Source organism: Hypanus sabinus, chromosome 19, assembly GCF_030144855.1.
Source record: "Hypanus sabinus isolate sHypSab1 chromosome 19, sHypSab1.hap1, whole genome shotgun sequence".
Taxonomy (NCBI): Eukaryota; Metazoa; Chordata; class Chondrichthyes; order Myliobatiformes; family Dasyatidae; genus Hypanus; species Hypanus sabinus.
The window spans coordinates 51,121,269-51,134,479 of record NC_082724.1 but is presented as its reverse complement, the minus strand read 5'-3'; the positions used below and the strand labels follow the sequence as shown (position 1 = coordinate 51,134,479).

The 13,211-nt window shown below is 39.8% G+C and overlaps 1 protein-coding gene across 4 annotated transcripts in view; it reads left to right on the top strand.

Annotated features, from left to right (window-relative positions):
- sema3h (sema domain, immunoglobulin domain (Ig), short basic domain, secreted, (semaphorin) 3H) overlaps positions 1–13,211 on the top strand; it is a 211,066-nt gene that overhangs the window by 178,203 nt on the left and 19,652 nt on the right. For 3 of the 4 annotated variants that reach the window (XM_059944398.1, XM_059944396.1, XM_059944395.1), the window contains 5 exons: positions 116–260; positions 1,300–1,519; positions 3,005–3,093; positions 7,299–7,340; positions 9,836–9,993. In XM_059944398.1, coding sequence (XP_059800381.1) covers positions 116–260; positions 1,300–1,519; positions 3,005–3,093; positions 7,299–7,340; positions 9,836–9,993 — 654 coding nt within the window. The remainder of the gene's footprint in view (positions 1–115; positions 261–1,299; positions 1,520–3,004; positions 3,094–7,298; positions 7,341–9,835; positions 9,994–13,211) is intronic. The other variant, XM_059944399.1, reaches the window with a different exon arrangement.

The window sequence follows — 13,211 nt, the reverse complement described above, 5'->3', positions numbered from 1 at the left end:
CTTTAGGGCGTGTTACGTGATTCGGTCTGCAGTTCATTTAATCAGAACAGGTGTAGGTTTATTGAATCATCGCAAGACAAAGTCGAATGATATTTCATTTTGATTTTTTTTGTAGCAATATTCTCAATGGGTCAGCTGTCTGTGTTTACAAGATGGCCGACATTATAATGGCCTTCAAAGGGGAATTTGCGCACAAAGAGGGTCCTGACTACAAGTGGATGACATATCCAGGACGCGTGCCTTATCCTCGCCCTGGGACGGTGAGTGACATTAATCTCTAGGTCAAGTGTGAAGCAGGTATTGTGCCAACAGTATTCTTCATTAAAAACTGAAACTCTCCCAATTCTTGGGAAAGATGTTGCGTTACATCAGTAAAACAGCTGAGGAATTTGGCAAAAAGAAAAAAAGAATAAGAAAAGACTAGGGAGACACGCAAGATTGCAAATGCTGGAAACAATCTGCTGAAGTTCCTCATGCAGGGTTTTGACCTGACACTCTGATAATTCTTTTCCTGTCACAGACGCTGCTCAACCCACTGGGTTCCACCAGCAGCCTGTTTTCTGTTAACAGATGGCAAGATCTATTGTATGCAATTCTCCAGCAAGCCTCAAACACTGTGCCCTATTAGAGGCTATAGAAATCAAACAGAGATGGGAATCACTCAGCAATAGTATTATGCTAACAGGATGTTATCATTAAGTGCCATTAACATTGCATAATATTGACATTACAGTACATGTGGTTGCACTAGTGCTCAGAAATAGATCCCCAGTCAGCAGCATTAGCATAATATATCTTAATGTCAGTGTACAGTAAACTACCTCTGAAATTCATTCTGTTGAATTTTGTGGTATGAAAGCTGACATCACTTGAGTAGAAATTCATTCATGAACACACATTTAGCATTGCGTTTTGACTATAATATGATTCATGGGTGTCCACTTAAACATTACTGAATGTTCTAGGGCCACTATTTATCAGTACTCAACAATTGTTAACTTGAAGGTCCTGACATGTTTCAATCCTAAATTAGAGTTAAATCCTTTGAAAAGCCTAATAGTGCTAATCAGCATTACTCTGGAGGAGCAACATGAACCAAAGAGACAGGTGCATTTCTTTCAGTTGATATTAAATTCAGCTATTAAGTCAAAGGAAAATAATTTGATAGATCTCAAACTTTTAAAAAAAGCAGCACTCAGAACTTTGTGCATTAAATGATCAATGACCAGATTCTGCAAATGATGACTCAAAAAATAACTGATCACAAGTCTTACCATTGCATCTGTCACATATGTCCAGTGCCCCAGCACCACGTATGGGAGCTACAGATCAACCCGTGAATATCCAGATGAGGCAATCTTCTTCATCCGCACCCACCCACTCATGCACGATGCCGTCTATCCGGTGAACCATCGGCCAGTGCTGGTTCGGGTTGGCATGGACTACAAGTTTACTCGTCTCGCTGTGGACCGGGTCGAGGCAGTGGACGGACAATATGATGTGATGTTTATTGGAACTGGTGAGTAGATGGAGCCAAACAATCTGTTCAATGCCACGCTCAGCTCACTGAGAGGAGTGCTTGTTAATGCTGATCTTATTTGGGTGATTGTATCTGTGGGGTTGTCTCAAACTCCGTTGAAAACAACCTATTCTCCAAAGTATTTTATAAAGTACAAGTTGAAAATCTACCAAGCATACAGAATAACAGTCAACTTCATCCACAGTGTTTTGCATGTATTACATATAATAACCCAATAATCTTGCTTTTAGAACATGGAATATAGAACATAGTTCAAAGTAAATTTATTATCAAAGTACATAAATGTCACTATATAATACTAGAGATTAATTTTCATGTGGGAATTTACGGGAAAATAAAGAAACACAATAGAGTTTATGGAAAACTATAAATAACAATGATAACAATGGCTGACAAACATCTAATGTGCAAAAGTGGACAAATTGTGCCAATAATAAATAAAAAGTAAATAAATAATACTAAAAATAGTACAATACAACAATACAGCACAGGATCAGGCTCTTTGGCCTTGTGATATCTGTGCCAAATGTGACACCACAACTCAATCTCCCAGTCAATCTCCCTCAGAATACTGTGGCAGCTTCATGGATCAGCAAGTTCTCAACAACTGTTGTAATTTAAAACCAATTTTGTTTTTTCTAATTTTTCTCATTTTCAATCTTTTTTTATTGATTAAAAAATAGGGATAAATACAAATCAGAGGAGAAGTTATATCAAATACATATTTCAATAAGAATACAAAGAAAGGAATATACACTGTCAAAATCATGTATAATATTGAGCTAATATATGAAAGGAACCACAACTCCTCTTAACAATCCATAAAAAAAGACTCAAAATTTTTATTATGAGAAGACAAAAAACCCCACTAAACTAACCTAAAACAAAAAAAAAGAGAAGACTGGGCAGTCCATTTGAGGATATAATTTACAAAAAAATTATTTTATCTTAGATTAGATCTAATGTTAGATCTTTTATCTAGTTTTTCTAGCCAATTTGGTTTTCACATTTATCTTTCTAAGCTTTCCAGCCTAACGTATAACAGGAATCAATCTGAGGGAGGACTGTGAGGTGTTGTGGCATTGGCACAAGTTGCCAAAGTTTCACCGATTCGTTGAGTCCTTAGTATTGGTAGATTCTTGTCACATGTACCGAGATAGTGACAAGCACTTATTTGCATGCCACCAAACAAGCCATTCCATGCATGAGTACATCAAGATAGTACAAAAGCAAAACAGAATGCAGAGTATCCGTCTTCAGAGAAAGTGTAGTGCAGGTAGACAAATAGAGTGCAAGGTAAATTTAAGAGAGTTAGGGAGAACAGGGTTTTTTGGAGCAGTATGAAAAGAAAGGAGATAAATAACCAGGCTAATGTAGGTGCTGCATGGTCTGTTCATCTTCTATTAATCCATCTTTGAACAAAGCTAAAACTAGATATAATAGCTCCGTTATGTTCTGTTACAGACACTGGGTTGGTCCTGAAATCTATCTATTCTCCTAAAGAAAACCATGAGGTGGAAGAGATAGTTCTGGAAGAGCTAGAGGTTTTCCAGGTAAGTTGGAAAATAATAGCGGTGAACATATGGAAGTCACTTCATGTTGAGTTGCACTTCATTTGAAGTACTAAACCACAGCAGGCTCACTTACATAGAATGATCCATTTACATTATGCTGAAAAGAAGAAAAATTGGTTTCACAGGCGACAGTAGAAATGAGGACATATTAATGGCCTTATTTAAAGAAATGGAGTAAAAACAGTCAACACCTTCACATATAAAGGTCTTGCTGAAAATCATTTGTTGACTTTACACTGTGTCCAGTTTTCACTTGAAGAGTGAAAGGAGATAGACAGGGAGGGATGAGGAAAGGTAATGGATGACCAATTATGGTGAGAAAGGATAAAGGAAGACACAGACATTATGAGGGGTGACCTGGTGTGGTGAGAGGAGACCACTTTGTAAAGAATTGTGGGGGAAGGCCTGAACAGGTTGAAGAAGAAAGAGAGGAAACATTTGTGGTGAGGAAGGGTGAAGGGAAACTTAAACATCATGAGGAACGGGTTAGCCAAGACCGGATAGGGAGGGAGGGTAAGGGAAGAACAAACACAATGAGGAAGAATAAGGGGAGACATAGACTACATGAGGAATTTGTGAGTGGGGTGACCCAGACAGGGTGGAGTGAGGTGAGGGGAGAACAGAGAGGGCAGACCCTTGAAAAAACTTCAGGCTCATTGTTGTAAGTATTAAAGAATTTTAGTAAATAGAAATCCAATTCAAAACAGCTGTGGAAAGGGAATTTTCATTTGCGTATGGATCTAATACAAATATTTCCTGGCAAGTTATTTCTATATTCATGAGGTTTCATTCAGGCAGCCCTAAATGCGAGTCGGCTTGCCATGGCTTTAGTTCCCCAGAGACTACTCTGGCAAGAGATGTAACAAAACCCTCAAACCAAACACTGCTCTGCTAAGACCTACATAAGTGCTGCCCGCTGAGGTATCCTTGCCAGGAGATTAGAGAAAGGATAGGTTTTAATCAAAAATCTTTTCTAAATATCATCTTTAAATCTATTTTTCAATGCTGTGTGTGTTCTTCTGAACTCATAATAAGCTATAGGAATGACTGACCCAGTTTTCCATCTAATGATTTATGATCCTGTCAAAGGCTGTGGATAACCTGACTAGATATTAATTTATAGGAAACACAGGGAATAGTTTTTGAGTAATAATTCAAGCTTTTGTTGGATCAATGATAAAAGAGAACAAATATTCACCTTAATTATTGTCATCTACTCCAATTACTATACTTGTTGTAAACTCTTTGAAGCCCTTTATGTCAGAACCTTTAAAGTTGATGGTCAGGAAAGACCCTCTTATTTTAAGATAAAGTGAGAATTCTCTTCTTATGTAGGATTAGAAGTAAAAAGTTCATTAGACTCCAGAGAATGACTGAGGTAGCAAATACAAAAGCGATGTAGAAATAATGTGTTCTTTTATTAATTGATTCTGAGAATGACTCCTTTCTGGTTGTTCTGAACTGTGTGGTTCAGCTGGACACTTCAGAGGGACGCGTGTAAGACTGAAGGAAATGAAGTTCTCTTTCTTAAAGAACAGTTATGAACTAGTTGAGTCCTTATAACCCAACAGACACCAAATATTTTATCCCATTTGTTTTCAAAAGCACATATCAAAATTCTCAAATACTTTAAAACGATTAGTCTATCCCTCCTAGATTACTTGTCCTGTGAGAGTAACACTAAAATAGTTTATGTCACTGTCAGATACTCCATAGAAACAGGCCCTTTCGTCCATCAATTTCATGGTGCCCATTAATCGCTTGTTCACACTAATCCTAGTTTTAAATCCCAGTAAATCCCAGTTTTAAGATTTAGTCTCTCCATATTTTCAGCAACTATCTCAAGATTCTACCACGTCATAGAGTCATTGAAAACTTCAGCATCGAAACAGGCCTTTTGGCCTATCTAGCCTGTGCCAATCCATTTAAAACTGCCTAGTTCCATCAACTAGCACCAGGTCCATAGCCCTCCATAGCTCTCCCATTTATATACTGTACCTATCCAAACATACCTTAAACGTTGGAAATGAAGTTGCATCTGCCACCTGTGCTGGCAGCTCATTCCACACTGACACCATCTGCTGAGTGAAGAAGTTCCCCTCATTTTCCCTTTAAACATTTCACCTTTCACTCTTAACTCATGACCTCTAATTATAATCTTACCCAACCTCAGTGGAGAAAGTTTGCTTTCATTTACCCTATCTATACCTCTCATAATTTTGTATACCTCTATCAAATTTCCCCTCATTCTCTCATGTTCTAGGGAATGAAGTTCTAACCTACTCAATTTTTCCTTTTAACTCATGTCCTCCAATCCCAACAACATTCTTGTAAATTTTCTCTGCACTCTTTCATCCTCATTTACATCTTTCCTGTAGGTAGGTGACCAAAACTGCATGTAATACTCCAAATTAGGCCTTATTAATGTCTTATACAACTTCAACATAACATCCTGGCTCCTGTACTCAATACTTCGATCTATGAAGGCCAACGTGCTTAGTATACTCTAGGGTCAATTTAAGGCTAGTGAACTTACAAGCCCAAATATCTTTGGGATATTGGTGGAAATCAGTACAGACTGAAGAAAAACTCAAACAGTCACGGGGAGAGTATGCACACTCCGCACAGACAGCACCCAAGGTCAGGATTGAACCTGGCTCTCTGGTGCAGTGAGGGAGCAGTTGTATTAGCTGCATGACTGGTTCCCAAGAGCTTGCAATGAAGAATAGATGTAAGCTCATTGACCTAAAATGTAATTTCTACCTCCACAGATCCTGCCAGACCTGCTCAGTATTTCCAACATTTTCTGTTTCTATATTTTTAGTGAAGCCATCTTTGTTTTTGATCCAATTCTCTGCTTTTGTATTTTGCTGCATATTTGTGGGTGGGCCAGCTTGGGAGTTTCATCAAAACTGCTAGAAAGTACACAATTTAATACTGTTTTTGGAGATATTCTGGAAGGTTTAATGATCGTATCCAGACTTTGCAGACTTGAGATACAGTGCTGCTGCTTTTCAAAGGATTATGCAATAAGTGAATATATAGTTCAGGCTAGGATTCAATGCAGAATTTAGCCAGCTGCATTAAAACATAAAACAGTACAGCACTTCGGTCCATGATGTTGTGTCGACCCTCTAATCTACTCCAAAATTAATCTAGCCCTTACCTCCCACAGAGCCTTCCATTTTTCTTTCTTCCATGTGCCCATCTAAGAGTAACTTAAATGTTCCTAACGTATTTTCCTCTCACCACTACAACTGGCAGCATGTTCCACGCACCCACTTCTCTCTGTGTAAAAAAGCCTGCCTCTTACATCCCTCCTGTACTTTTTTCCCAGTGCCTTAAAGTTATGCCTTCTTGTATTAACCATTTCCACCCTGAGAAAAGAAGTCTCTGACTATCCACTCGATTTAAGCCTCTCATCATCTTGTACACCTCTATCAAGTCACCTCTTATCCCCCTCTCCAAAGATAAAAGCCCTAGCTTGCTTAACCTGTCCTTATAACACATGTTTTCTAATCTTGGTAAATCTCCTCTGCACACACTCCCATGCCTCCTGTGGGCAAGCCAATTCTGAACCCATGCTGCCAAGTTACCCTGGATCCCATGCCTCCTAACTTTCTGAAGGAGCTGACCACAGGAACCCTGTCAAATATGTTACCACATTGTGTTGCTTGAAGTTGTGTTCTTCAGATGAAGCATTAAAATCCAAAGCCTTGTCTGCTTGTCCAAATGGCTCAGGTTGTTACTGACGGTCCTGTGGCAGAAGAATTCCTAATGTCCTGAACAATATTCCTCTCTGTGGCAGCAAAAACATACTTGCAGCAGCATCACAGGCATATAACATTGTATAAGCAGCATAAATTATGCACGCTTTTTAGAAGAAAACACAACTAGAACAAAAATACTAATTTTAGTATAGAATAGTCAAAGTTACCATGATGTTGCTAAACTGTAGAAACTAGGGTTTTGCTTGTTGTTTGAACTATATGCTTGAAGGGAAGCAGATGTTCCTGATCCTAGTGATGTAGGACTTCTGGCTCCTATGAACATTTGGATGTGTTATATTTAAAGTTCTTTTTCTTTTGTTCTTAGATTTAAGTATAAATATAGAACTACCCTGAATGATATTTAAGATGTTAATAATATGGATGCCTCATTATTATAATTTAATCTCTCTTCAGGACAAAGCACCAATCACATCAATGAAGCTGTCGAAGAAGCGGGTAAGCAGACACATCCAGGATATTTGATGCTCGTTTGCTGCAATGCAAATGAAATCTTTAGAATGAAGACAAATTAAAATGTTTAGAATGACGGACTTGAAAGTTATTTTCCTTGAAATATGGTTGTACAGGATCTGATGCTGTCCTTTTCTTACTGTTTGTGACATTACAGTAACCAACTATTTGTTTAGTTTCTGAACCCTTACACAGTTTTGCCCAATATTGAGGAATGCTGACCCCATACGGAAACACACTAGAAAGTAAACACCTACAGTTCTTGGAACTAAAGTAGTCTCTGTGTCACTGATGCCTCTTCCTTCTCATTCTTAAGGCTGGAGAATGTTTTGCTATCTTCCCATCAGTAAACATCTGGGTAATTTGGCATTTCTCCAAGGTAAAAAGAGAGTATCAGTTTCCAGATTTCTCCTTTGGAGCTGAACAAATGAAGAAAATGCCAAATAACTCTTCTGTGTACAAGACCATAAGATATTGGAGCAGAATTAGACTATTAGGCCTATCAAGTCTGCTCCACCATTTCATCATGGCTGATCCATTGTTCCTCTCAGACCCAATCTCCTGCCTTCTCCCCATATCTCTTCATGCCCTGACCAGTCAAGAATCTATCAACGTCTGCCTTAAATATACATACCTGGCCTTCACAGCTGCCTGTGGCAATAAATTCCACAGATTCACTTCGGCTGAAGAAATTTCTCTTCAATTCCATTCTAAAAGGATGCACAACTATTTTGAGGCTGTGTCCTCTGGTCTTAGACTCTCCCACCACAGGAAGCATCCTCTCCATATCCACTCTATCAAGGCCTTTCACTATTTGATAGGTTTCAATGAGGTCACCCCTCATTCTTCTGAATTCCAGTGAATACAATGGAAAACACAAACTGAAACTGAAGAGGGCCTTCTAGACAATATCATTTTGATGGGGTTGAGAGTCCTTAAATCTCTCCCTGGTTGGTTGTCTGATTTCCTCATTTCCCCTTTCTTGCTCAATGGTCTAACTCCTCCCAAGTATCCACATTACCCATGGGCCTTGCATACTTGGATGGTCTGTTAAATGACTATGGGTGTCCTGGTCTATCTCATCTCACTGGGTGGACAACCCACTAGATCAAAGTATTAAGGACTCTAGACTGAGTGGAGTACAGTACAGTATTCTGACTTTTTTCCTTAAGAGAGATTTGGACCATCAGGTTACAGATTGGTGCAGCACAGAAACAAGCCCTTCAGCTCACCATGGACATACCAACCTTTCTCCCTACCCACTGTCCATTAACCTCATTTGCACAGATTAGGACTATATCCTTGTCTATTCAAGTATTTGTCTAAGCGCTTCTTAAATGTAGTAATTATATCCGATTCTACCACCTCCTTTGGCAGCAAGTTCCAGTGAAAAAGTATTTGCATTTCAGATCTCCTTTAAAGCTCCTTCCTCCTATCTTGAACATTTGCCCTCTTGTTTTTGGTACTTCATGCATGGAAAAAAAACATTTTATTCTGCCTTTTTCAATGATTTATTAAGATATATTGCCATTTCTTCTGGTAGAGATGAAGCAGCACTAACTCAAAAAAAGAGCTGCAGGTTCACTGGGTGTTCTAGCCAATCATGAGATGTTTATTAAAGGCAGTAATTTGTGAGCTGAGCACACTGCCAAAGGGAGGTACAAGTGGATTCTACTTGAAAATTAAAATAGGGTTCTAGGGTAAGTGGGGGGGGGGGGGGAAGGAATTTGAGCCCTCCATTAGCTTATTAGGCCAAATGAATCCTTCTCTGTTCTATGAACAAAGCTAAGAGAATAAAGATGAGCAAGTTTGCAGGTGCCGGAAATCCAAAGCTCCACACACAAAATGCTGGAGAAACTCAGCAAGTTAGACAGCATCTATGAAAATGAATGAACAGTCAATGTTTTGGGTCAAGTCCCTTCTTCAGGACTGAAAAGGAAGGGGAAGATGCTGGAATAAAAAGGTGGGGGAGGGGAAGGAGGCTAGCTGGAAGGTGATAGGCGAAGGCAGATGTGTGGGAAAGGTAAAGGGCTGGAGAAGAAGGAAGGTGATGGGCGAGGAGAGTGGACCATAGGAGAAAGAGAAAAAGGAAGGGACCCAGGGGGAAGTGATAGGCAGGTCAGAAGAGGTAAAAGGCCAGAGTCGGGAGATAGAAGAAAAGGGGAGGTGGAGGGAAAAATTTTTTGTCAGGAGAAATCGATATTCATGCCATTATGTTGGAGGCTTCCCAGGAGGAATATAAAGTGTTGCTCCTCCACCCTGAGGGTGGCCTCAGCATGTCACAAGAGGAAGCCATAGACATAATTGAACAGGAATGAGACTGTGAATTGAAATGTTTGGCCCCTGGGAAGTTCTGTTTTTTGGCGGATGGAGCAAAGGTGCTCGACGAAGCGATCCCCAAATTCACTATGTGTCTCACCAGCAGCTGGAAGAATGTAATCCTTTTATCAATATTAAACTGATGTCTGTGTTTCCTACAGCAGTGGCTGTATTTAGGTTCAAAGAGTGGCTTGGCCCAGGTGTCCTTGTACCAGTGCGATTTGTACGGCAAAGGTTGTGCGGAATGCTGCCTGGCACGAGACCCTTACTGCACCTGGAACGGAAGCTCTTGCAGCACCTACTTGCCCAGCACACGCAGGTCAGTGCCATCCTGCGTAGTCCGTTTGCTTGAATACTGTGCAGGGTTTGTTTCCTCATTGTAGTTACCACCTGTTACACTGAAAATCACCATGGAAGGATGAAAAATATCTAGAAATTAAAAATTACCTTTATTTTTGTTGTTTTTCTTTGTTTTTATTGTATTTCTTTGTTCTACTGTGAATACCTACCAGACAATAAATCTCAGGGCAGTATATGGTGTATATGTACCTTGATAATAAATATACTTTGAACTTTGAACTCATTTGTCACATGTCAACAACCAGCACAGTCCAAGGATCACAAGGGTCACCATGCTACTACTGCAAAAATAGCATGCCCACAACTCACTAACCCTAACCATGTGTCTTTGGAATGTGGGAGGAAACCAGAGCACCCAGAGGAAGCCCACGTGGACATGGGGAGAACATACAAACTCTTTACAGAGATTGGTGGGAATTGAACTCTTTAATAAGATGCCTCCATTTCTAAAGGTTTGACAGGCGTTGCCCCCCCCCCCCCATTGGAAAGGTTCTCAGCAATTAACCTGAGAATGGGCCTTATTGGACAAGTTTCCCTCCCCCACCCCCACCCCACCTTCCCTAGGGTTAATCAGCAGTGTTCTAAAAGGACGATTAGATAAAATCCAATTCCATCTCAAATTTTCACCATTACAACTGTTTTCTTACAAAATAGTTGCTTTTATTTAAACAGCTCATAAAATTGGACACTAGTCCAAGTGGAACAGGTCATGTCTTGATTGAGCTTATTGTGGAGATAACAATGATGATTAATGAAGGTAGAGCAGAGGATGTTGTCCACATGGGTTTTATTAAGCATTTGACAAGGTCCCTCGTGGCATGAATCTCCAGAAGTTTAAGATGCATGGGATCTATGCTGACTCAGCTACTTGTATTCAGAATTGCCTTGTCTATTTAAAACAGAAGGCCATTGTCAATGGATTTTATTCTGGTTGGAGATACATGACTAGTGATGTTCCAATGATAAGTGTGTTCCAATGATTAGTGATAGTTCCACCGATAGTTTCAATGATTAGTTCCAATGACCAGTGATGTTCCAATGATAGTTGTCAATGGATTTTATTCTGGTTGAAAGTGCATGGCTGGTGATGTTCCATTGATGGTTCCAATGATTGTGGTAATTCCATTGACTAGTGATGTTCCGGTGGTAGTTCTCAATGAATTTTATTCCAGTTGGAGGTGCATGACTAGTGATGTTCCACAGCAATCCATACCGGGATCTTTGCTGTTCATGATATACATAAATGACCTGGGCAAATATGTGCCTGGATGGGTTAATAAGCTTGTAGATGACTCAAAAATTGGTAGCATTGTGGATTGTGGCAGTGTAGAAAGTTGCCACAGTTGCATTGTACAGCATTGTACATCATTTGCTGATATAGGAGAAAAAATGGCAGATGGAGCTTAATCCAGGCATGTGTGGGGTACTACGTTTTGGGAGATCAGATGTAAAGATATTGTACACTGTTAATGTCAAAGCATCTTTGATGTACTGAGAGATCTTGAGATCTGAGTTTATAGCTCCATGAAGGTTGAAAGCTGGTAAAGAAGGCGTCCTACATCCCTTTATTGAATGAAGCACTGAGTTGGAGAGATAGGAAATTATATTGCAGCTTTGTAAAGCTCTGGTTAGGCCACATCTGAATTATCATGTTCATTTCTGGTTGCCCCATTTTAGGGAGGATGTGGAGGTTATGGTTCACCAGGGTGCTGTCTGGATTAGGAGGCCTGTGCTACAAGGAGAGGTTGGATGAACAAGGTTTCTTATCTCTGTAGTAACAAAGGCTGAGGGAAGACCTGACTGAGCTAAAATAACGAGATGCAGAAGTAGGGTAAATAGCTGGAATACTTTCACAAGCTCGAAATGTCAGCGAGTATAAATTTAAGATGAGTGAAAATAAGTTTAAAGAAGATGTGCTGGGTAGGTGGGTGCCTGGAATGTGATGTGGCATTGTTGTTGGTGGAGGAAGATACGATCGAGGCACATGAATATGGAAAATGCAGAGAATGGAGGGATATGAACTATGTCCAGGCAGAAGGGATTAGTGTTATCAGGTGTCATTATCTTGATTAGTTCAGCACACCATTGTGGGCTGAAGGGCCTGTTCGTGTGCTGTATTGTTATAAGTTCTCATCTGCAAAATAAACCAGGCCAAATATGACTTTTGAGGAGATCAGTTAGTAGCACGAATTTCCAGATCATACAGAGAACATTCTTACTGCACTATATAGTGTCTTAACCGAAATGTCCAAAACTCCCTTTCCACTATCCAGAGTGGATTGTTTATATTTTGCATACCAGATGTTCTGTTGGGTGCAAGTGTGGATTCCATTTGGTCCATATTGGAAAAGAGTAATTCATTAAAAACTGGGCAGAGATAGAATGAAGAATCCTTCCATTATATAGAACATTACATTTGATGCACACCACAGAGAGAAAAGAACTACTTGGCAATAAGGTCTGTTTATGTATGCTGTAAATGTATCTCATTCACCCATCTATTCTTCACCTTATTAGTACTATCTTCTGTTTTTCCCCACTTACATTCCCTCCCTCACTCACCACACCACAGATGATCTATGATAGCTATTTCAGATTCTTAATGATAATGCTCCCCGTCGTAACCAGTGTCCGAATAAAAGTTCTTCTCAGAATTTCAAATTGTATTTATTACTCCATTCCATCTTGGCATTCCATTCCATATTGATGCCAGAGGTGAAAAAAAATAATCAGCAGGGTTTTTTAAGAGGTTATACAGAAATGCATGACAAGCCATCATATTATACAGTACCAGGTTATAACAAGGTCCTAGAATGGGGGGTCCCAACCCGGGATACACGGACCTCAGTGGTTAATGGGAGGGGCCCATGGCATTAAAAAATAGGGAACCTTTGCACTAGAACATCAAGACAACACCCTACAGCAGCTTGAACAGTAGAATACCTTTGCCTAAATTCAGAATGTGTGTCTCTCTCTGGACATACTCTCTTCTCATCACTACCATCAGAGAGGAGATACAGGAGCCTGAAGACACACATTCAAAATTATAGGAACAGCATCTTCCCCTCCACCATCAGATTTCTAATGAATCAGCCCTTGGACACCACCTCACTATTCCACTATTCTTTGCTCTCTTTATATAGTGTGCATTTCTTATAGCACAGAGCAGAGACACAG